General features: G+C 38.8%; 1 protein-coding gene across 3 annotated transcripts in view; it reads right to left on the reverse strand.

Annotated features, from left to right (window-relative positions):
- The window catches only part of sxc (O-linked N-acetylglucosamine (GlcNAc) transferase sxc), a 378,462-nt gene that overhangs the window by 256,981 nt on the left and 95,246 nt on the right, over positions 1-26,235 (reverse strand). Inside the window, exons 1-2 of one of the 3 annotated variants that reach the window (XM_067136875.2) lie at positions 19,542-19,586; positions 1,210-1,301 (exon numbers count right to left, since the gene is read on the reverse strand). In XM_067136875.2, the coding sequence (XP_066992976.1) occupies positions 1,210-1,248 (39 nt within the window). In that variant the 5' untranslated portion in view covers positions 1,249-1,301; positions 19,542-19,586. Of the gene's footprint in view, positions 1-1,209; positions 3,193-19,541; positions 19,611-26,235 lie in introns of those variants that run through there. The other 2 variants (XM_067136873.2, XM_067136874.2) reach the window with 2 other exon arrangements.

Consider the following 26,235-nt stretch of genomic DNA (forward strand, 5'->3'; position numbering starts at 1 on the left):
CGGGCCCAAAGAGCTTACCGAGTTTTGTTCATTGCATCAAGGGGCTTAAAATGAGCTTTGTCTCGTCCTTGTATGACAAATGAAATTTCGCCTACACTAGCCTATTATTTTTATATCCCCCCCCCCCCCCCCTCAAATTGTTTTGAAAATAAAACAGCCCATGTTACTCATTGGCAATGTAGCTTTCTATAGGTGAAGGAATTTCTAAAAATCGGTTCCGTAGTTTTTGAGTCTATCCATTACAAACAAATATACAAATTTTTCCTCTTTATAATATTAGATAAAATCATTACTACCATCTTGTACTATTAAACTAATCCTGCCATTTGCTGAACACTCCAATCCATTAACATATTTTCATGAGCAAGACCATTCAGCATGTAATCTTTCTGAAGATGATAACACTGTATTCTAACCAAGCTAAAGCTGATGTGCTGCTCCTTTCCACACTGACCTCCCACTGTGTTCGTCATGTTATGCGTTCCTTTTCTTGTTCTTCTCTTTCTTAACTTGATTGTTCCTTTCCAGTAGTTTCAACAAACTAAATTTATTCTGATCACCTAAGAGCAGTCTGTACCTTCAATTCACTATATTAACTTTGGAACGCTTATTTAATATCTGAATTCAAACCTTTTCAACAACACTTAACCCTAGCCAGAGAAATTAAATTAATTCTGTTATGACCCGTAATGCATGTCCAAAGGTGAATTCCTAACGTACATCCACTAAACTTTACTCACTCTGCTTTCTTACATACTATAAGCCAGAGATCCATAAGATAAGCCAAATAACATTGTTACAATAAATGAATATCAATTTTCAAAGCTAAAATAATACTTTTATAAACATGATAATTCTTTATAGAATCACAATGCTTTCTTTGGTTCTTAGATAACTGGTTTCAACGGTACATCAATAAAACATTGTAATTATTCTATACAAGCTGAGCACCACTAGCTAATTGTGTGTTACTGCTTTGAAGCAAGCATGGTATGCAATCAAACTGTTTCAAACCGTTTTTCTAAGTTAACAGCTAGTGAAACAATTTTCTTTTAAGTGCTTAAAACTGAGGAATGTCCAATCAGTCTACTTTTTTTTTTTTTTCTTTTACATTTTATCAAACATAATGTACCCACCAGACTGTATTTCCCTGGGTTGAGACACCTGTTGTGGCGATTGGTAGGAGACTGGCCTGCGAATCTACTTTACCTGAGGGGGGCACCAGGCCCAGCCACTAGGACTACACATACACCAACAAGCCAGCCGACGACAGATTGTGGGGCAGCGTCGAACGTCTCCATCTAATAGAGCCATTTCCAGTCGGGGAAGAGAGAATAAGAAGCATGTCAATAATCAGCACACACTGCACACTTGGCAAACCTGGGCAGCACCAGAGCTGGAGCTCTTTAAAACAGTTCTATCAAATCACAATTCCATTAATTCTGTTTTGAACTAAAAATGAAAAGTTTCTACCCTAGAAAACAGATTGAAATTTTCTTTTGATTTTTTAAATATGAATTAATCACAAGCTTCACATTTGATCTATTCTTTATTGAAATAAGCAATTTTTTCTCTTAATCAAGCTCTTAATTACCATACTGAATTCTTAAGCCAATCTCCAGTGCCTTATTTCAACTCAGCTCAGAATTATATACACTTACAACCATGATTTCTAAGAGATACATTATCAACAGCTCAATACAAGATAACAAGATTTCTAAATAAAAGACCTCTGTAAACTGGCTCCAGTAATTATGTAAGTTCAATAATGTTCTCAAAATAAAACACAATGGGAAATATTTCTACAAATGTTTCTTCACACCTTCAGCCAACTAGTTCAACGGTTACCATCAAATTTGAGAGAAAATATTAAAACTTAAAAACATAAATAGCCATAACGATTTGATGACATAAAATAATGAATTTTTGTAATATAAAATACTTTGTTATAAATATAAAGGTCTCAATTCTAACTATCAGTTTACATACAGAGAAATGTGAATCAGCCTTCACGACAACAGAATTGCACGAGTCATTGTTGAGGTATGTTGATACAGGGTGTTTCAGTAAGTCCCACATCCAAATTTATTATAACTTCATGTCCATGACAGTTGTTGCATATCAAGTGCACTGAAATGATGCACAAACTGTTGCCGGATCGACCGTTCTGACTTCATTCACTGAACTTTATTGTCACAGGATGTATAAAACAAAAGGTGCTTTACTATAAATACCAAAATTCATCCTTACAACACTGTTGTAAAGCCGGTGTATGCATCAGAATGCCTTATCCGCTCTCAGAAATGTATGCTTGCTAAGTTAGAGCAAAAAAAGAGATTCTCTACAACATACAGTACTTGGCCCAAACTATAAAAATGGGATCTACATAAGAAAATCCATACCAGACATCTACTCCAAGATAGAAATGATCACAGACACAATGCGCACAACGCAGGGCTAGCTTCTATGGTCACATATGATGGATGGACGACTCTTCATGGATAAAACGGATTTTTAAAAATCAAGGTCTTTCTTGACTTTAACATACCAGGTAATTGTTATGGGTTTTGAGTCAACAGCAGATTATTTCTTGTAAGGGGTTTCTTTAACACGTTGAGTGTCGAACAAAAATGTTGAAATTTTGCTCTGTGGGCCAAACCTTTATTATCTGCAAGCAGACACCTGTGTTTGCTATAGCCTAGCAGAAAACCCATACATCACTGGTGTATGCTGTGGCGCTAAATGTGTTAAGGAGAGGATCAACAAGAATAGATCAAGAACTGAAGGACTACTTAGAATAATACTATAAATAATTTTTCATGGAACTTGTACCGGTGGTACACCCGCTCCGTTAATTTAAATTAAGCGCCTTCTAGAAGTCCATTTGCAACTTGTACTTTAAACTATGTGGTAGAAGAAGTTTGAATGTTTTTTGACAGAGGTCTCCACTATCAACCTACATGCTCCCTCTAATGAGAGGATGGGCAATTAAATTTCAAGAGAAATTTAGTAGTCATTAGTTGGTAAAACTGAATTGTTTGTAAATTGTTTTTGGTGTTCTAAAGTTATCAACACTTCTATCTCTTCCCGCCAACTTAATATTGTAGCCAATACGGAATTTTGTACAGTTATTTAATTCACCAATGAGAAAATTTTGATATTTGATTGTCCAATGGAAATTGGGGGTATGTCAGGGCTACAGCCCAGAGAAATCTGGAACCTTCCTCTCCGCTATAAAAGCTGGGATATTTTGGGCCATGTTGTCTTTTGATCGCAAGAGATTTAGAGTGTGTTCCTAGTAAAGGCAGGGGAAGGGCTGCCTTATCCATCTCCGGAAGATGGTGGTGGTGGTGGTGGTGGTGGTGGTGATTTTTGTTTTAAGAGGAAGTACAACGAGGTAATCATCCTCTCTGAACAAATAAGTGGAAAAGAAATTTAAAATATAAAACAAATTTATTCAACAAAGGAATTTGGAAACGCAGTACAAAATAAAACAAAAAATAATTATAAAACTAGGCCGAAAGGATTACTAACGTATCAAAAGGGAACGTATGTTCCCTGAGTAACAGTAAAGGTGATGCCACTTTCCCCAGTATGACTTTGTCAAGTGTAAAACCACCTGCTCTCCTCATAATAAATTCTGGTCCAATGTTTCCTTCTTCCCCTTGTAAATCTCACATTTCTTTCAGAAGGTAGCCATTTCCACTGTCAGCAATACCACATGCTTTGGTACCCCATTTGGTGGGTTTCTCTGGGAGGTACCGTTTCAAGAAAAATCTTCCCTTGAAACCTACCAAAGCTTCATCTACTGCAAATTCCTGGCCAGGTGCGTACAAAATTCTGAATTTTTTCGGTAATTACAGAGCTGGTCTTGCTTTGTACAGAATATCGTAATGTTCATCTGGTGGTGTTGGCCTGTTTACATGGCTACTTAGCTGTAAATATTGCCTAAGTTTCCTAAACCATTTCAGTGTCACTGCCTGCCTTACTAACGGTCACACGCAAAAGTCTCCTAGGAAGTAATCCTCTATTTCAGGTAAAACAACCAATCCCATATAAATTAGAACTCCTACATATGCCCTTATTTCGTAAGTGTTAGTGTCTTGCCAGGTAGTATCCGTAGTGCCAGACTCAAGATAGAAAGACCCTGTTAGAAATGTAGTTACTGTAATTCCAGGGCCTGCAGAGTCAAGGAGAAAGATGTTTAAGAGTTAACTATGTAAGGTAGCCATGATCTAGCCATCCCCTTTGTTAAAATTATTTTGGTGTTTAGCAATTTCTATCACCTTACAAATGATTAGGTATAAATTGTTTCTCTTTACAAATGACAGATGTTGCATCAAAAATGATCTGATGTTCATTATGTATACCATGTTCCACCACAGTAGACTTCTCTGGGTGGCAAGGACGTAAGTGCCTGCAATGTTCCTTAACCCTCGTTGTTACCTTTCTACGTATTTGGCCAACATAAACCAATCCAAAGGAGCAAGGAGCAAGGAATCATATTCCAACACAGTTTAAACCAACAGGATCTTCAACACATCGCAAGCGCCTATGATATTATTCTAGTCTTGATATTGTGCCTTCTGAGAATATTGCCAATCCTATACAGGACAGATTGTACATATGGCGATATAGCACTTCTTCGATCTGTTTCCATGAGTAGCCATTGCTTAAAAGGCTTGAATGTGCAAGACTGAAGATCTTGCAAACAGAAACTGGCGATGACTGGTGCCAATGGCTACCCTATGGAAACATCATCCATTTGTTCATGAAAACAAAAACTTTGTGGCACGGACAAGGTGAAACAGATTAACAATGTCACCAGGAAAGGTTTTATCAAATAGAGATAAGGTGTCCATGATTGGAACCCTAATGAACAGAGATATAACATCAAAACTGACTAGAATATTGCAAGGAGAGACATGCAGATTGGATAAAATGGCTACCCTCCATAGTTAACTCTTCAACATCTTTCTCCCCGACTCTGGAAGCCCTGGAATGAACTACATTTCTAACAGGGTCTTTCTAGTTACTGTGGAGTGATAACTGCCACTCACATATTTGATGGGTTTCTCTGGGAGGTACCGTTTCAAGAAAAATCTTCCCTTGAAACCTACCAAAGCTTCATCTACTGCAAATTCCTGGCCAGGTGCGTACAAAATTCTGAATTTTTTCGGTAATTACAGAGCTGGTCTTGCTTTGTACAGAATATCGTAATGTTCATCTGGTGGTGTTGGCCTGTTTACATGGCTACTTAGCTGTAAATATTGCCTAAGTTTCCTAAACCATTTCAGTGTCACTGCCTGCCTTACTAACGGTCACACGCAAAAGTCTCCTAGGAAGTAATCCTCTATTTCAGGTAAAACAACCAATCCCATATAAATTAGAACGAATTCGAAAACATTCTCTTTTGGGCCAGATATGTCGACGATGTCTTTGTAATCATGAATGAGAAATCAATTAACGCACCCACCACCCTCTTAAGACTCAACAATATTGATCCTCATATCAAATTCACACTAGAATCCGAATCAAATCAAAAAATCAACTTTCTAGATTTAACCATCACTAGAAACTCAGATTCTTTCAGTTATAAAATTTTCAGAAAACCCACTCAAACAGCCTCCACCATTCGCCAAGATTCAGTGCACCCCCAGTCCCACAAACGAGCCACATACAACAGCCTAGTTCACCGAGCCTTCAGCATACCTATGTCCAATAAAGATCTAAAAAACGAACTCAACACAATCCGCGGAATCGCAAAATTCAACGGCTTCAGCAATCATTTTATAGAAAGGATAATCAATAAACACAAACATCGCCCAAAAACTACCCTCAAAAAAGAAATAACCAAACCTCTAACATTTTCCACCTTCACGTTCAACAATGATATCTACAAGTTAACCAACATCTTTAAGAAACAAGGCGTTAAAATAGCCTTCAAAACCAACAATAAGAACATGAATGTTTTATACAATACTTCACACATCAACAAGACCAGCAGTTTTTTAAAATCAGGAGTTTATAGGATCAAATGTACCACCTGTAAAAAAACCTACATCGGGCAAACCGGGAAAAACTTCATTATCAGATACCACGAGCACACTAACGCAATAAAATACAACAAGTTTTCAGCCATCGGCCAACACATGCAAGATTATAACCATAATTTCACCAATATTGAACAAGACATGGACATCCTCATATTAGCAAACAAGGGCCCTTTACTGAACATAATGGAAAATTACTACATACACCTAGACCAATACTTTAATGCCAGTCACAATCTCAATGAAATCTCAGAGAAACCCAACATACTCTTCGATCTATTTATCACTTTCCTCAGAAACAATAATGCAGCCAACCTAAACTCAATCCTAAATTTAATCAAAGGTACTTTTCCAAGACAATTACACTTTCTCCCGCACCCTTCAGCCCCACCTTAAGCCCTCTTCCTAAGCCATATTTCATTTCAATACAAGAACTTACTGATTTCCATGATTATAATTTTTACAACACCCCATTTATACTTTATTCTTTGTTAAAAACCTCTTAATATGTATATTCCTTGTATTATTAACTATTACCATAACATCTCATTTCACTTGTTATTCTTTAAAATAATATTGTCTTAGGATTTCACCACAAATGATCTTTGCTCCAATACGGCTGATGATGACCCCTAGATGGGTCGAAACTAGTACCGTATAATTTTGTAATTTTGTGAATATATTGTAGTATTGAAAAGGTGGAAACATTTACGTTATTATTATTATTACTTATATATTACTCACATATTTGTCATTTCTCTGAAGATGATCCTGGATGCAGGTTTTAAATGCGTAAGCGTATAGTAAGTATTACATGACTTAACATCCCCAAAATTATGCATTATAATGTTATTTAGTGGTCGTGAAAGCCTACATTTTAAAATAAATCGTCCAAAAGAAAAATTCAACAAGAAAACAGAGAACTTTATTTCCCTGACGTAAAAGATAAAATCTAACACCCTATCCTGGATTAGGGTTTGGAAAATAAACTCACATTACTAATATATGCAGTAAAAGGAAGAGTACAGGAAAGAATTAGGCTCGATTATAGAAATATTTTACTCAATTACGATTACAAATGACTTTTTTCAACAGGTAATCAATACAATTACAATTTTAACCCTCTCGTGCGCACAAGCCTCATGAGGTCCCAAAATTATGTTTCGTTTAATGCGCCATTCATTTAATATTGTTATGAATTTGTGGAAAATTATGACTCTGTTCTTCACTTTAGACCTCATGTGAGGTGTGATATTAGTTATAACTAGAGCCCGGATTTCTATGCACTATCAAATCTGAAAATATGCATGCATTCATGCACTATCATATAGCAAAACATGGAAGATAAAGTGGAAATATGCACAATCAAAATTCACTTCCTTTTGAAACATTTGTACAACAACTAATTTCTCCAAATTGCCTTGATTTAAGCTCATCCGTTTGTCTGTCAGCACATCCTTAAGCACAGAAGTTCTACATCACAAGAAGTGACAGTGCATAGTTAATTGAAGACATATGGGACAAAGTGAGGTCAAATTGTACGTCTTTTGCATTTTCAGTACAATACGTCTTATATAAGCTTGACGAATCAAAATCAGAATCTGAACGGATCAATTCTTTCATCTTATATCTAGCTGCCGCAGCTATACTTCTCCGTGCGATGATGGCAGACACATTTGAATCTCCTCAACAACTGGCATTGATTGCCTGCTGCGATAGCAAAGTGACAAGTGAGAGTTCCCGGTAGGAAAATCCAGGATAACAACGGAAGAGGGTTCAATGCAAAACCAGCTGCTAGCTCAGTAACGCGGCGTCACAGAAATGCGATACAAGTTTTATTTTGTTCGTCTAACACAGACGAAAGAATGAGCCGTCAATGAGTAATGCACAATTTATGGTTCGATTTATAACAATGTATAACTGGGACAATTCAATCCCAAGAATTACACAGATCCACGTGGGGCCTTCCGGCTTACGTCAATGTTTACTCAAGCAGCAGATAAGAAAGTGTTTGCTTAATTGGATTATGTACTAATTTTGGTTGTCATGTAGGATGCCAGGAATACATTCTCTCCGTTTCTCAGTAATAGACATTCTGTATAACGTGGAAAAAAGGCCCCAAATTCTGCAAACCAACATTCCTAAAAGGCACTATAATGCAAGTTAGCATTATATATGCGCCAAAGTCACAAGAAAAGTCATATTATGCAATATTAAACGTCCAAATATTCGCTATTAAATCCAAAATCTTCAAAATATGCATTATGCATGAATTTTGTCCTAAAAAGGCCAAAACATGCAAACATGCACGGAAAAAGAACGGTCGTTTGGAATCGTTAAGCCATGAAACGAATATTTGCAAAGTTTGAGAATTGTAACCAGCTTATTTAAAAACATGCATTTGCATGGAAATCCGGGCTCTAGTTATAACTATATCTATGAGATGACAGCACTTCCTTGCAGCTGCGAAGTTGTAGGCAGTTGTGGCGCTCTTGTTATTTGTGTGTTTCATATGGAGACTAAATTATTGAAATTGATACGTCCTTTACAAATATATGCAACTGATAAGTAAAAAAATTTTATATAGCAGAAAAGCATGCTCTTTCCAATGGTATTAGTATTTTTATTGTACATGCAATTTATTACCATTATTTTGTGTAATAATATAGGGGCCTCATACGAGGTCTAAATGTACGAGAGGTTATGGTTCACAGTCATAACCTCAATTAGAACTACACCATATTGCAGTGTTTTGGTGAAATTTTTGATGCAAACCAAGACAGACTACCGATGTTTCATGGCACATTTGTCATATATTCTCATTTCTATGCATTTAGAACAAAATGGATGAAGAACCAAGGCCGTCTGTAGAAAACGTAGTCTTCACAACAAATGTCACAATATACTCTGCGCCCTGTCAATAATACCTGACAATATGATATACAATCGCTTTTGCGAGATACGGAAGTATTTGCACTTCATTGACAATCAGAACATTCCAGCAGACATCAATGATCGGCTTATACGTTTACGTCCTATGATTGACCATTTCAAGCACATCTTTAGATATTCTTCCCAGCCAGAAGAATTTTCATCAGGTGATGAGGTGGTCCCTTTCAAAGGCCGATCAAAGCTGAAACAATAGGCCTATATGAAGAGTAAACCCTAAAAATGGGGCTTCAAAATTTGGGTCTCAACCAGTTTCTCAGGATACATCCATAGCTTTGAGATCTATCAAGGAAAAGTGCAAAATGGTGAAGGTCATTCTGAATTTGGAGCAGTTGGTCATGATGTTCTTAGGCTGCGTGAAGACGTGAAGTTCAAAAGCCATAAGCTTTTGATAATCTGTTTACGTCGATTAATCTTCTCTAGAAACTTCTTGAAGATGGCATTTATGCTTCCAGGACTATCAGAGCTAACAAGATTTGTGGTGCTGATCTCAAGCTGCGGTCTGTGAAAACCTTGAAGAAGGAATCGAGAGGGTTTACGTCGCAGTCCAACATCACAATAACCTGTTGCCATGATAATTCAGTTTTACACGTAGCATCTACATTTGCTGGAGCAGAACCTGTAGGTGTTGCTAAGAGATGGTGTCGAAAACTGTGCGCAATCATTGAAATTCCACAACCATATTCCATCAGCATTTACAATTCCCACATGGGTGGCGTACATCTAATGGACTCGCTTGTAGGTCTTTATCGGCACACCATAAGGCACAAAAGGGAGTACTTCAGAGTATTCCATTATCTAATGAATGTGACCATTGTAAACTGTTGGATCCTCTGGAGAATGAACCCAGATTGTGAGAAGCTGGATCTGTTAGAATTCAAGTCCTTATAGTTCCGTTTTTATGAGTTTCGACTTGACAGTTAGCCGGAAGTCAGCCGGTGGTGCCAAATTACCACGAATACAAACAGCTGATTTACGATACACAACAAGAACAGAAATGTAAATACTGGAATATAAGTCCATAATCGGTTATTATTTGTAGCAACATACATGATTCACGTAAGATCAATAATGCACAACACATTTAGGATAAGGCTACAAGATAAAAATATGTCAGTGCTCGAACAGATAAACCGTGAGAAAATTAAATTAAATTTCTACTCACCATGTAGAAGATCTCGCGTTGCTGTTAGATTCAGTTTCCCGTAACGAAGGAAATAATCCTACAAAGCGAATATACCACTCTTTTCTCAGTCACTATCGGCATTGTCATCGTCTGTTGAGGTTTCACTCTCGCTTGGCCCTAAAGAGATAATAAAGTCTTCAACATAATCGTCTGAACAACTTTATGCCCGTTCCTTCTGGCTATCCACCACATAAACTGGGTACTGGGGTTTGTTTTGTTTCAAGAGATGCATAAGATCCCCTTCCCCATGTCATCGCGAACCGAAATATTGTGCTCCTTCAACCACTTAATCAACTCATTTTTTCTAGCCGCCATTGTTGGTGCTTTGTCAAGAATGACTCTCTAACATTACAAACAATTTCCCGGGCCCGGCTCCTTAGTGGAGTACCTCGTCCGAAGGGCTTTCTTCTCTTGGGAGCTTCATCCTTAAACGTAGGCGTCGACATGATAGAACATCAAATTCGCACACAACTACCGAACAAAATGTTAAACTAAGCTACTATATAAAATAGATCAGCTGTTAGGCACTATTTACTACAATATAATGCGCTATACTATTAAAAATACTAAACAATACATTTATAAACTCTAAACTGCGAAATATAAACGAACAACAACCTAGCACAAAGACACACAAAGACCGCGAAAAGAACTGAGCACAGTACAACACACAACTGATAGCACGTGGTTACAGTAAACAACAAATCGACAACACTGCTAACAGCAACTGGAGTCTAACGCGCTCTATCGGAGCGATCGGCTGTCTATGATTGGCTGTTGATTAATTCACTTACCCTCCGCCAAAAGGCAGCGCTCAAACGTCTCGAAACTCATAATAACTGAACTATAGTAACTACTTCTCTCATTTACATGGGAAGCAATTGTGAACCCAAGAAAGGAAGACACACTTCACAGATGCCACCAGCAACCAAAAAATGGTTGTGTTGGTTTTTTTTTTGCTAGGGGCTTTACGTCGCACTGACACAGATAGGTCTTATGGCGACGATGGGATAGGAAAGGCCTAGGAGTTGGAAGGAAGCGGCCGTGGCCTTAATTAAGGTACAGCCCCAGCATTTGCCTGGTGTGAAAATGGGAAACCACAGAAAACCACCTTCAGGGCTGCCGATAGTGGGATTCGAACCTACTATCTCCTGGATGCAAGCTCACAGCCGCGCGCCTCTATGCGCACGGCCAACTCGCGCGGTAAAAAATGGTTGAAAGTGAAGGCTACCTATAAGCTGGGAGAGGATAAAAGTGCCACCTTCACGGTTGTTCAAGGAAAACCAGGTATGTCTGCCTTCACTGCCAATATGCCCTTTGTCCAGTGTTTTGAGGAATTCCATAGCAGGAAATAACAACAGCCACTCCTTAATGCAAAATTTAGTTTGGTAAAATGTGCACGTAAAACTGACATCCAGCGCACAGTATCTCCCAAGAAAATTATTCCTCAGTTCAGTTGTGTTGTGGTGTGTGTGGACTCCCTTCATGCACATAGGCCTCATATGAGGTCCATGGAATTTTCAAAGAAAATGAATTATTTCTTTTTCTTTAACATGATTGTATTTTGTAACCTTCCAATGAATAAAAAAATCAAGACAATATTTTTTCACTTCAAACTGAAATGCATGCACGAGAGGGTTAAAGAACTTTCTTAAAGAAATCACTGATCTTTTTTTCACATTGGGCTGGAATAGTATAAAAGTGAGCAAGGTTAAGATACTATGTTCAATTTGTTTTGTTTTATATTTTTCTTTTAGGAACATTAAGAGGCTATAATCACTAGGTGAGACTGAACAAGACACCTCAGAACTTTCAAAATTATATTTTTCTATCATTTTCAAATAATTTGCCACTTACTTGGCAAATAAATTAATTGGTTCTAAAATTCCGATCGTTAATCTTTAACGACATCGGGGTGGGGAGCGAGTACATCTTTGCATTTAGTGAAAACACCCTACAGGGGCACTTGAAATATACTTGTGTTTAATTTTAAGAATATCGTTGGGATAAGGTGGTGGTGGTGATTGTTGTTTTAGGATGAAGTAAAACTAGGTAATTATCCTCTCTGAACAAATTAGTGGAAAAGAACTTGAAAATAAAATAATTTATTCAACGAAAGAATTCGGAAACACAGTATAAAATAAAACAAAACAATTACTGAATTAGGCCAAAAAATTACTAACGAATCAAAAGGGAACATGTGTTCCTTGAGTAACAGTACACTTGTAATTTACATACCCTGGATTAATCCACTGTCGCATATAAAGCGGATGACGAGATCAACAGTAGTTTCACAATTAAGTATTTATTCATTTTCCACCTAGTCGATACAATGATTGCTTAAGGCAACTTTTAATGGTCAAAAGTGGTACATGTTTCGTATATTATCAACATCTTCAGCCACATAACACTGTTTAGATGAAAAATATATAAAATTGACAAAGTAATGCTTTAGATGAAGTGTCCTTAAAATTAATTAATTAATTAATTTTATATATTTTTCATCTAAACAGTGTTATGTGGCTGAAGATGTTGATAATATACGAAACATGTACCACTTTTGACCATTAAAAGTTGCCTTAAGCAATCATTGTATCGACTAGGTGGAAAATAAATAAATACTTAATAAAAATTAATTAATTAATTTTAAGGACACTTCATCTAAAGCATTACTTTGTCAATTTTATATATTTTTCATCTAAACAGTGTTATGTGGCTGAAGATGTTGATAATATACGAAACATGTACCACTTTTGACCATTAAAAGTTGCCTTAAGCAATCATTGTATCGACTAGGTGGAAAATAAATAAATACTTAATTGTGAATCTATTGAAGTGCGATACGGACCATGAAGCTGATTTTATGTAATCAACAGTAGTCGCGTCAACGGCTAGTACGCGTTCGAGTGTTTCCTGCAGGCCAAAGCTCCATCTTAGGCCAGAGAGATGGACACACTCTGTGAGGATCTGGGCCACAGTGAAGTCGGCACCACAAGAACACAATGGGGGGTCTTCACTCTTCTGGAGGTAAGAGTACGTAGATCGTCCATGACCTATACTCAGTCTACACAATACTAGGGCCTCTCTCCGTGAAGGCCGGAAAGAGGACTACCACACGGAGGTTGTCTTCTTAATTGCTCTCAGCTTACTGGGAGTTCGAATACCTAGCTACTCCAATTCCCAGGATGCCAAGATGATTCGACGTAGTTGAGAACAAATATCTTTAGCGGGTATATTAACCCTTTCCGGCCCTTAGCGCCCGACTGTTCATTTAGCCTTCCGGTCCTTAGCGCCCGAAAGCGCCCGGCTGTATTATCTGCATTCGTCTGCGATCTGTGCGATAGTTTTTTAATTTTTCTCATCAGTGAAGTGTTTATAAGGCATTTATGAACACGCAGTGCAATCTACAAGTCTTAGGGAATAAAAGAAGAGAGATAATCTGTCTTGACGTTGCCTAGACAACGGTCTTGAACTTCCACGAGCACGGGTCAGCTGTTTCGTCCGTAAACATGACGGGATTGAATATCGCGTATATTGAAAGTGAGCTGAATATGGGCGAAAAAAGTGACACAGAATCCTTGAGTAGGGGTGCAGGTGAATTTTTAATGAGTGAATAATGTATCAACGAAGATAATTTTAGTGATAACAGTGATATGACTGAAAACAAATATCGATAAATCGGACCTGATGGCGATGCCACGGCAATTCAGGTAACACAAATATTACGTTTCGTTACTCCGAATGATTATATGGATGATGTTGAACCTGCGCATAATATGGAAATAGTATTAGGGGAAAGAGATTGTTTTTTACGTATGATAGGAGGAGAAAACCTATTCAGTGACATAGCCTATTGCGCATATAACAATGCAGCCTTCAAACAGTCGCATTCCGGTAAGATAAAAACAGAATGGGAAGACCCTTGCGCAGATGAAATAAAATCTTATATACATGGGCATCATTCCACTTTCAAAATCACGTGATTATTGGTTTTGAGGGATTCAGACAACATGGGAATGTGACAAATGCAGACTGTCTCTGTGTCGAGTATCAAGAGGAGGGGGGGGGGGGGGGGGAGAGACATATTATGACTCAATAAACAGAGAAATGGATGTGATGGTATATTTTCTAATGTTATTGAAAATTTGAATTCATTGTGATCAATAGTTTTTACTGTATTTAACTTTTTCTGAAAAAATACGGTCTGTCTCAGTTTTTGCTAAATAATAGGTTGAAACCTGGGGATAAGCGGAGTGAAAATGCGGGCGGGAAAGGGTTAATAGGTCTTGGAGGTAAAAGTACCGCTTCCTTTACAGCTTTATCCGCAAGTTTGTTTCCCCGCAATCCCAATGTGGCTTGGAAGCCACGCGAAAGTGATTTTGGTGCCAGCATCACTTAACCTAGCTAGGTCATGAATCTGCTGCACCAGTGGGTGTTGCGAGAAACAGGTTTCAATAGACTGCAGAAAACTTAGCGAGTCGGTAACACATAAGTAAGTGGTTCTTTCCGTCGCCCAGTGCAAACTGCAGAGCTTCCAAGATGGTGTAAAGCTCCGCAGTATACACGCTACATACACTAGGAAGCGAGATCCTCGTGCTCATCATCGGTGACAAAAGAGCAACCAACATTTACTCCAATTTTAGAACCATCCGTGAAGATCTGTCTTGCGGCCGTATATTGGCGAACGAAGTCCTGGAAATACCTCCAATACACGGAATAATCCGTGTTCACCTGGGGTTCACGGAGTACATCTAGACGTATTTCCGGTCACGAAACTAACCACGGAAGTACCTCGCTAAAAGATTTTTCAAGACAATCACCAATATCTATATTTAAATCATAACACAAGCTATCAATTCATGCCATGTAGCATTCGGCTGGTGTTGGTACCTCTAGTGGTATTGGGTACTAAAGATGCATTGATAACTTGGACGTAACGGCATTTCACGAATTTTGGGATAAGTATGATGTTTTTGGAAGTCCTGGAGAGATAAGAAAGTACCTCATCCTGAACTGATGAAGATACTGGTCCTGCTGTAGTAGAAAGTTATCTATATAATTAATTTTTTTTCCCTCCCCTGTTTCTGCTTCCAATCAACTACTAGAATGTAATGATTACAATTTTATTTCAAGATGTGGTGGTGGTGGTGGTGGTTGTTATTGTTTTAAGAGGAAGTCTAACTTGGCAACCATCCTCTACATAACACTAATCAGAGGGAAAAAATGGAAGGGATCTGATACATCGAAAAATGAAGTTATCAGCCAAAGAAAGACAAGGGCCCCGAAGGGCGTGAAAATGAAAGACTCCCTATCCCTTGGGAAGCTAATAGCGTCGGGGTCAGAAAAGAACAAGAGTTGACCAAGAGAGGTCGGATAGGATAGATGAAAGTGAGGAACCTGGCACAAGTAAGTGGAAGCAATGTTAGGGCTCAGCTAAGGGCCCCGTAGTCACCAAACCACGCTCCAAAGTTCAGAGCCCCTGGGGCCCCTTTTAGTCCCCTCTTACGACAGGCAGGGGATACCGTGGGTGTTATTCTAGCGCCCCCACCCACAGGGGGATTTTATTTCAAGAAGTAAAATTACAAATAAAAATTAACTTTTGTAAAAACTATTTTCAACCATATACTGAAGTACAGTAAGTGTTTATAAGCAACTGGAAAAAACTGAACGACATCCAATGTTCACATACCTCTCCACTTTGGTCCTGTTAGTAGCAACAATTTAGGGATATGTATACAATGTCATCTGACAAGGAATAATCAACATTGCCCAAATAATTATTTATCTTCTCTTCAGACTAGCCAATCAGTCCTCGAAATAACCAAGAGAAGCTAGGGAAGCAGCATGGATGTGCTGTTCAAAATTCAAAATAAAGGTATTTCAAAAATTGAGGAAACATCCATCCCTAGTTTCAAAATAATTCTACATATTCCCAATATTCAGTCGCATGAAAATTTTAGTAGTTTTACACTATAAAGAGAGTATTTCAAAGGGAAACTAACTGTCAGTGAAGGGAAAAGAAGTGATTGTGCTAGACCTGCAACTCAAATCAAAATATTTATGAGCCAGAAACGCAACAGGAAAAGTAATAAAATTGCAGATATCCTATACAAGACATCATTACTACCGAGGCATATTTCTTTCTTACCTGTTAAACACGTTCAGAAATTTAAAAAGGAATATTTATATTTTACATGTTTCTCGTTTAATCCCCCTCCCCCCGGGTTTTATTTTTATGAACAGTTTGGGATAAGGAAGAAACATTACTGTTGTAAATGACTAGTACAACTGTTTGGGTGCAAGAGAACTGGATTATGCAATCAAAACAACCAACTGTAATCCATTCTTTCTTCTTCATGATCACAGCATCAAGTGGCATAGAAAATGGTGCTTGCCAAGTTACAGAGTCTAACAGTACATGTGATATGGCATAACTTTTACCCAGGTAGGACTGAGAAAGGAAGATTCGCAGTAGCGCAAGATATTCCCTGGATATCACATAGGGTTAACTGAAATTCACTATATGAGTACAAAATACTCATTACACTGTAATATTGTAATGTAATAAGCATAAAAATGGAAGAGATATAGCTTTTACATATGTTAAATTTTTGTGCATTTCAAATCAGAAAAACCAGCGAATATCTAAATAAGAAAACGCGCGCAGAGAACCTATCGTGAGGTGAGTGCAGTGAAATAGCATTAAGCAAGGAAATGTATCTGCCCTCAACTCTCGGGTGGTTTCTCCAAAAACGCAAGCGCGTGGCTCAAAGATGGCTGCCAAAATAATGTTCTGGCAAAGCGCTGCCTTGTACCAAATAACTCTGTTACTTTACAAAATTAAATCCATTTGGAAGAAGTTTGTAAAGTAAAAGAGTTTCCCATGAGCCAAAGATAAAACTATACAACAAAGTATAGAAGTACCATGATGCCTTCAGCTTACAATATGCTAATGCAATAAAAACAAATAAAATAAGATGGAAACATCATAACTACTTCAGGTAAAAGTTAAGACAACCACAGAGAGATAAATGTAACATGATGAAAAGTTTATAACTATAAACCATGTATCATTTTCTACAAGAGCTGTTTGAATATTTTATCTCTTAAAATCCTGGTAATGTAAATTAGAGGAAGACCTTGAGCAAATATATGAACTAGTGACCTAAAAACATTTAAATTATTGATTTGTAAAGGACAAAGGATGGCACAAAGGTGGGAAGCTTGTTTCACCACACAAAAAGGACAATAGTTTATGAAATGGAACTGTAAGACCTAACTATATTTTTATTCAGTGATGATTAAACGGTCTACAAGTAGGGCAATTGTTTTTCACGAAGCGTAAAAAACAGAAATCTTCTGCAAAATTTTACAAATTTGTCTCAAAATGCAAAACTATTTGCGTTTAAGCAAAATCACAAAATAATTGACAAAATTATGTGGAATCACTCTTGGATTCAGGAAGCATAATGCAATGCGATTTAAAAACCGACTACTCTCATTGAATAAAGCAAATCCCATCCTATGAGAACTTTCTACGTCAGAATAACTTTAACCATACATAGTGTTCAGGGATCTAGTTGGTAGTTTACGTACAGCAGGTAAAAATATTGATGTGATTACCTTTCCCTTATATCAGGCCATGGGCATTTTGTAGAAGCTTTCAGTGACGGCTCTACAGATCACAACAATAATAGTGAGAGGTCATTTTCTATGTATTGTAACAAACGCCTAACAAGAGAACAGCTCTGACTCCCAGTAATGTGGAATTCTTGGTATCTCTGCATTTTCAGACTGGTATGTAAATTAACCTAATGCGGATCACGGCCCAATATATTGTGTCTTGTGGGAAGTGTCACAGCAGCTACAAAGCAATATATTGCATATCAAACTTCCAAGTATCATATCTTTGCTTCTCTAAGTTTTTGAACAATGATTTAAAAACATAGTTTTTGAACAATGATTTAAAAACATAGTTTTGCTGCCTGGTATCTACAGGCTACGTTACTAAAGCTTGACTTTGTTCGTATCCTCACAGGAAATGTGGTAAACTTAGATTTGTATGTGAATATCTACGGTTTTGGGGGATCAACTGCTAGTTTGACGAACACGGCTGCTCACAGTTGTGCTGAAATAGTACTAGATACTGAGAAAGTGTTCAAAACTTCAATGAATGATGTAAGTGAGGATTCTGATTTTTCCCAAACGGATGAAGAAGTTGAGGACGACTTCCATCCTGCAAATATCATATTCGAGGGTGAAGGAATAAGTGATGGAGACTAAGAAGAATTATATATTATACGGTATCTGTGCAAAGACTACAACAGCATGTGTGTCCAACAATTTATTATGTACCTCTTCAGTCATTTATAATGGGGTTTATTTACGAGCGTGAAAAAATTTAAATTGTGGGGTGCCCGAGAATGACTGGGAATCGAACCCTCCAGGTGGAATGCCAACATCTAAGCAACAGGCCTACTTCCACCAAATACACCAAGATAAAATATTCAAGGAACTAAGTTTTAAATTTTTTTCAAACTGGTTTTCTATGTACATTTTCCTGACTTTGAAGTCAATTTATTTAATGTGAATCCTACTGTGATTGAGTGAGTTGGCCATGCAGTTAGGGTGGTGTAACTGTGAGGTTGCATTCAGGAGATGATGGGTTTGAATCTCACTGCCGGCAGTCCTGAAGATGGTTTTCCGTGGTTTCCCATTCTCACACCGGTCAAATGCTGGGGATATACCTTAATTATGGCCACAACCACTACCTTCCCAATCCCCTTTACTATCCAGCTGAACTTACTGGAACATAATTTTACATGACAAAAACTAAAGAACTAGAAACTATCAGGTGGTCTTGGCAGTAGATAGCAGGTGTACAGTCTGTGTCATTTCCCCTCCACTGTAAATTTATTGTAAATAAGCTACTTGAAGAGTGTGAATAATCATGAAATTCATTAGAAAAAAAGGAAAAAGAAAAGATTGATTCAGTACTGAAAATTTCTCCAAAAATCTACGAACACTAATATGAACTACTGTTAATCGGGAATACTTAAGTAAAATGTGTTCACATAGTTAACGCACTCCTACAACAACAACTTCAAATTGGACAGTCTTCTCTCATATGCAAAATATTAATAACAGAAAATAGCCATACCAGGTAAAAAGTCCTAATTTTACACAATATAACAACAATTTCTACCATAAAAGATGGCCGCTGAAATCTAGATGTATGAATATCATAACTACATCTCACAATTCTACAACTTTGATGCATGAAACAAGCTTCGTTCCTTTTCACCATAGGAAAGGAACAGTAAGGGAGGGAGGGGTGAAGGACTGTTTCTTACCTTGGCCTCATCCAATCTTCCCAATGCTTTGAGCAGGTTGCCCAAGTCACTGCGCACACAGTACAGATCCTGTGAACATCCAAAAAAGTATATAATGAGCTCAAGACAAAAACATACACAAATATACAATATCAGTAACTAAAGTAATTTAAAGGCATTTATTGCAAAACACATTTTGAGGGTAGTAATGAAAAATGAATATTGAATTTTCACGACTGCATGGTACTCAAAATAAACTTTCAATGTATTAAGTCATGTTCAATATATACAGTATGTGCTGAAGAGATGTTAAGTGGAGAGCAAAAATGGCCAACCGGAAGCCAGTGGGATCCGAACCCACAACCTTCCTATTTCAAGTCTGATGCTCTTGCCAGTTGAGCTATGGTGCCCTAGGTCATATTTGTTCTGTTGGAAATGATCTAAGCTATAGATTTAACACTACTGCCGCCACAACTGTAGAGTGCATGCAAACTGCCCGTTGTGGGCCAATTCAATTAATATTGAAATTTCATGACCACACTGTACTAGAAATAAACTTCAACATATTAGGTTCTGTTCAGTAATATACAAACATTTTCTTTTTCCTTTATTGAAATAGTATCTTGTTCCACCAATTCAACTTCTATATAAAAGCCAAATGCCACTCACCGATCACAAAATCTCCAGATCCAAAAGACCTAGAAAGCTGCCCTAGAGGTGCATTTTGAAAGGATTTTTTAAAATTCAGCAGCTGCCCTAGATTTAGGCCCTTTGCAGCAATGGCAATGGCTATTATAGGCAAAAATTGAATTTGTTATACAAGGACGAGAAAGTTCATTTTATTTTTTACGGCGCGAGGAACAAATCTCACGAGTCCCTTTGGGACACCAAAAACCATAATTTAAGGCCCTAAAACCAACAGTTTTTAAGATACTGGCACCATACTGCCTTCACTAAGATCAAAGTCCTGGAGAGCAGATGCTGATAGACTGAATGAATGAGGCAATTGAAAGCATTACAACTACCACTTGGGCAAATTGCGTAAGACATGCAGAAAAAAGCTACAGGCAGAAGATGATATTTTGCGAGAGAATTTCATGGTCAGTTGTCTCATTTACACCTGGTGGCCAAGATTGTTAAGATGTCAAGTCTATGTGGTGTGACAACATAATTAGCAGGTTTGAGCCTCATTGGTAAAAAAAATTTCACTATCAGAATATTGGCCGGCAAGGTAAGGAAAGGTGGCGGTGCCAAAAGCCTGGATTCAATTTCAAACCTCTCTGCAGTGTTCATAGAAAGTGAGGGCACATGATGCTGTTTATGGTTATTTGTCCATTGGATGGGGATATAAAGCATTGAGCAAACCCCTTGGTGTTACTTGACAGAAGGCTACATGCTGACACTACCTCATTATCATCCTCCCAGACCCAGACGCGCAGGTCGCCCATAGGTGTCAAACAGAAACATCTGCAACAGGTGAGCCAAACATGTCCTCAAACATTTCCGGCATTATAAGTTATACAATAAATATAATACATGTGCTTCCGAATGTTGCTGTCTTATTTACAGCAATACGATCAGACATGCTTCTGCGTTCTGTCAGAGAATGAGCACTTTCTGATGACACTCTAGCTGTTTAGCGTAATATCTTCATGATAAATCCTTTCTCTGACCTGTTGGTACAGCCAAATCCACAACAACCCAGCATTTTCACCAACTCTGCGAACTACAACCATTAAAACTTGTTTACAGTACAGTGTTAGGAAGGAATATGGCGAATCGAGCAAAACTCAAGGCGCGGCCAATCAGAAAGCGAACCGACGTAGCTGCACTGTTTCTATATAGTCCCTGTAGTATTTACCAGCAAATTAGGACTTAAGCTTGTAACAGAGGACAGGTCTAACTAGGTAGAGCCACTTGATTATGTTTTTTTGGAAAGGAGTGAATGAGAACTGGACAGGCATGGGTTGAACTACGAACGCTAGGCTTGTATCTTTCTCAATCTACAACAGGTCTCGCAACAATACATCATAAATACTTTCCAATACATAGGCAAGGTATGGTATTACTTTTAGTTTAATTAGTGTTGGTGAAGCAGGTACATTATCAGGTACAAACATTCGGGCACACAAACATATGAAATGAAGTTTCTGTGGTCAGCCACCCCAAAGACTAGAAGAAATAAGATCAGGAACGAGGATGTCAGAGAAGAGATGCAAGTGGGCCTCTCAATGGCAAAGAGACTGAGTGCTGCATCATTCAATTGGTTTGGACATGTGAAGACGATGAAGGAGAGCCGAACACCAGTACAACACTTAGATAGGGATGTACAGGGGAAAAAACAAAAACAAAAAAAACACTTGAACGACCAAGGAAGAAGTGGCTGGGTCAGATCAAAGATGATCTAACTAGGAGAAAATTGGGAAACTAAAATAAGACAAGTATATGAAGTTAGATCAAAATAAAGGCAAATCATTCATAAAAATCCTACCCAGTTTGCTGGAAAGATACTAACATGATGATGCTGCTGCTTCTGTTCATTCTAAGAATAGATGAATTTAATGCATCAATCAGAGAGTTGAGGTGGTGGTGATTTTTGTTTTAAGAGGGTGATTTTTGTTTTAAGAGGAAGTACAACAAGGTAATCATCCTCTCTGAACAAATTAGTGGAAAAGAAATTTAAAATATAAAACAAAATTATTTATTCAACGACGGAATTTTGAAACATAGTACAAAATAAAACAAAATACAATTATAGAATTAGGCCGAAAAGATTACTAGCGTATCAAAAGGGAACGTATGTTCCCTGAGTAAAAGTACACTTGTAATTTATATATCCTTGATAAGTCCACTGTCGCACATAAAGCGGATGACGAGATCAGCAGTAGTAGCGTCATCAGCTAGTATGCGTTTGAGTGTTTCCTGCAGGCCGAGGCTCCGTCTTAGGCCAGAGAGATTGGCGCACTCTGTGAGGATGTGGGCCACGGTGAAGACGGCACCACAAGAACACACTGGGGGGTCTTCCCTCTTCAGGAGATAAGAGTGCGTGGATCGTATAAATGACCTATTCTCAGCCTGCACAGTACTATGGCCTCTTTCCGTGAAGGTCGGAAAGAGGACCGCCACACGGTAGTTGTCTTCTTAATTGTTCTCAGCTTGTTGGAATTTCGGATATCTAGCCACTCCGATTCCCAGGACGCCAAGATGGTTCGACGTAGCTGAGAACAAATATCCTTAGCAGGTACACTGACTGGTCTTGGAGGTAAAAGTAGAGCTTCCTTTGCAGCTTCATCCGCAAGTTAGTTTCCTGCAATCCCAACGTAGCTTGGTAGCCACGCGAAAGTGATTCTGGTGCCAGCATCCATTAACCCCTAAGCGCCAACCTCTATACGTGGTATAGACCCTCTTTTCTTCCGTAGCCGCCGACCTCTATACGTGGTATAGATCCATACATGGTTTCACATTTACGACTATAGCGCGAAGAGTTTTGTAGTTATTGATATGCAAATTGTTTTGTTTCCAGGAAGACATTTTCAGGTTTATCAGTGTTGTAAATAAGAATTTAAAATCGTTATAATGTAGTTGTTTTTGCAAGGTTAATTATTTGTCAAGTAAGTCTGAGCACTAATTTCTGCTTTTTTAAAAAGTCTGTTTGTTTCATTCTTTCCCACAGAAGAAAATAAAGAAATGATGATCTGAGAAGTTTGTCTTTTCGCGTGATATTCTTTGCTCTATTTGTACATTGGGAGTGCGGTTTATTTATTATATTCGTCTTTATTTCTCAGCTCGTAATATTTTCGTAACTCTCCACGAGCGCTCTGTGTAGGCAACAGCAAGTGCTGCTTTCTGCCATACGATACGAGAGCCAGTTGTTCATGGTACATATCTCGCTTGAAAGACTATGTCTCGACCTTTCATCTGAAATATGTATCGAGTTGATTTGTTTCGCATACAGTAAGTGTTATTCCCCTCATTCAGTTTCGTCCTGTTGCTTTCAGTCTCGCTGCAGCTTTATCAGTCCGAGTGGCGCGCCGCGCTCAGCCGTGGTTTGACTGACAGTAACGTGCTTGGAATATTGTATAATTCAGATGAACGTTTAGTCGGAAGTAGTAATGACAGTATTAGCAGCACTGATAATGAAATAGATGATGTAGCAGTGGTAAATGATGAGAGTGACGATGAGGAGGAAACAATACTTGGAAATTTCGTGTAGGAGACTACTGATAATTATACATGTCAAAGGGAAGTTTTCAACAGTGAATTATGATTCCTAACTTCTCTAACAATATTCACACATGTCACAGAGACAAATATTGAGCAATTAGGGGTACCTTATCGGAGCAGCTGGTGAAAGGTTTGTTTACAAAATACGCTCGCTCGGGCGGGGAAAGAAATATTCAGGGCCGGCGCGCATCAGATAATACAGTTCCAAGGTTGCAGAAAAGACATTTTATCAGGAAATTAGCACCGAAGAGTGAGAAATCCAAACCTCAGAGACGTTTTATCGTGTGTTAAAAACACGACGAAAAGAAGACATCAGTGTACTGCTGCCAGGAGTGTGACTTGGGTCCCTGTCTCGAAGAGTGCTTCGAACTCTATCACTCGGAACTAAATTACTAAGGAAATGTGAAACAATTATGTAATTATCTGCACATACTTAGTTCTGTCATAAGGAATTCCAAGTTTCGTGAATATCGGGCTACTCTTATAATTGTAGTAACGTTGTAAGTGAATCAGTGTATTTCAGTCGCGCGTAGTTGAAATCTCATCCGGCCACGGGGTAGGAAGCTCTTTAAATGGCTGCGACGCTGAGGGGTTAACCTGGCTAGAAGGTCATGTATCTGCTGTACCAGTGGGTGTTGCAAGAAACAGGTTTCAATAGACTGCAGAAAGCTTAACAAATCGGTACACAACAGAAAGTGGCTTCTTTCGTCACGCAAGCTCTGCAGTATACACGCTACATACTTTCGGGAGCGAGATCTTCGTACTCATATCATCAATGACGAAAGAGCAACCAACATTATCTCCGATTTTAGAACCATCCGTGAAGATAAGTCTTGCAGCCAGATATTGGTGAACAAAGTCCTGGAAATACCTCCGATAAACGGAGGAATCCGTGTTCACCTTGGGTCCATGGAGCAGATCAAGACGTATATCCGGTCGCGGAACCAACCACGGAGGTACCTCGCTAAGCGTTTGTTCAAGACAACCACCAATATTGATATTCAAATCATGACACAAGCTATCAATCCGAAACCCAACCGGCCGTGTGGCATTCGGCCGGTCTTGGCACCTCTGGTGGTATTGGGTACAATAGATGCATTGATAGTTTGGATGTAGCGGCATTTCATGAATTTTGGCAGCGTACGTGAGAAGTAACTGCTGCCTCCTTATCCGTAAAGTTGGAACTGCCGCTTCAGCGAGTAAGCTGGGAATGGGGCTAGTACAGAACGCTCCAGGTGCCAGCCTTACTCCACTATGGTGAATACCGTCTAAAGGGCTCTGCATAGATTTTGATGCCGAGCCATAAGCCGCACTTCCATAGTCTATTCGGGAGAGGACCGTCGCCGTGTAAAATCGTAGCAGTACCGCACGGTCAGCCCCCCACGAGGTGCCGCTGAGAAACTTAAGCATGTTCAGTCTCTTCATGCAGGCAACCTTCAACTGATGGATGTGGGGCTGCCACGTAAGTCTCTTATCAATATGGAGACCCAGGAATCTGCAGGTGTCAACCACCGGTAAGACACTGTTTCGCAAGCAGAGCTCTGGTTCGGGATGCACAGGCCGACGTCGACAGAAGTGTACAACTGAGGTTTTCGCTGCTGAAAATCGAAAACCATGTTGCAGGGCCCAACTGTCGACTCGGTTAACCCTCAAAGAGTAGCGCGGGGTGTTGGCTACACCCCACGTTCATTTTTTAGGCTAAATCTTGCGATCGAGTTCATTCAGCTTGCTGTAATCTCTTATACCTATCTATGTGATCTTGACCATGAAGTGTTGAGCGAGTGCTTATAATTAGAATTGCTGTGACAGGCGTTAGCGCTCTTTCTTCACGTGTGGGGTGTCGTCATGCCCCCGCGCGACCACTATCGTAAAATTTCCGGCTCAGTACTCAGATCTCGCTTGAGTGGTGAAAGTCTCATTTTCAGTGAAAATGTGTTTCTATGAACGACTGGAGGCTAGAATACGCGAACTTTTAGAAGAAGATGGAATTTGTGAAGAAGATTTTGATTAGTCAGATCCAGAAGAAAGGGACAATTGTGAGGAACTTATCCAAGACCGTAATACAGAGGCTGATAGTGAAGGAGATAATGACGGACAGAGTGATAATGATTCAGTTCACCATGTGTTTCTACATTCGTCCCTGTTTTTATCTCCTCGTAAGATGTGTATTATGTAATGGGCCTTCTTCCTGGGAGAACTGAGTTCCCCAGAAAGGGATCGAACATGAGACCGTTGGGGCCTCACATTTTTACCCGCCGTTTCCTTATTCTTTGAAGGAGAACCGGCAGATTGGTTGCCGGTCTTCTTCGGGGATCCTGTGATCTCCGATGGGGTTGGAGAAGAAGTCTTCTCCAACTTCTTAGGGGAGCGCTGTGGCTTCCCTTTCTCCTCCTTCTTGACCTGTGCTTTGGTAGGAAGGCTGGAAGAAGGTTTTCCAGCCATATTTGGGGAAGTCGTTCCCCCCGCACTTGAACTAGAGGACTTTCCAGCC

The sequence above is a fragment of the Anabrus simplex genome, chromosome 1 (assembly GCF_040414725.1).
Source record: "Anabrus simplex isolate iqAnaSimp1 chromosome 1, ASM4041472v1, whole genome shotgun sequence".
NCBI lineage: Eukaryota > Metazoa > Arthropoda > Insecta > Orthoptera > Tettigoniidae > Anabrus > Anabrus simplex.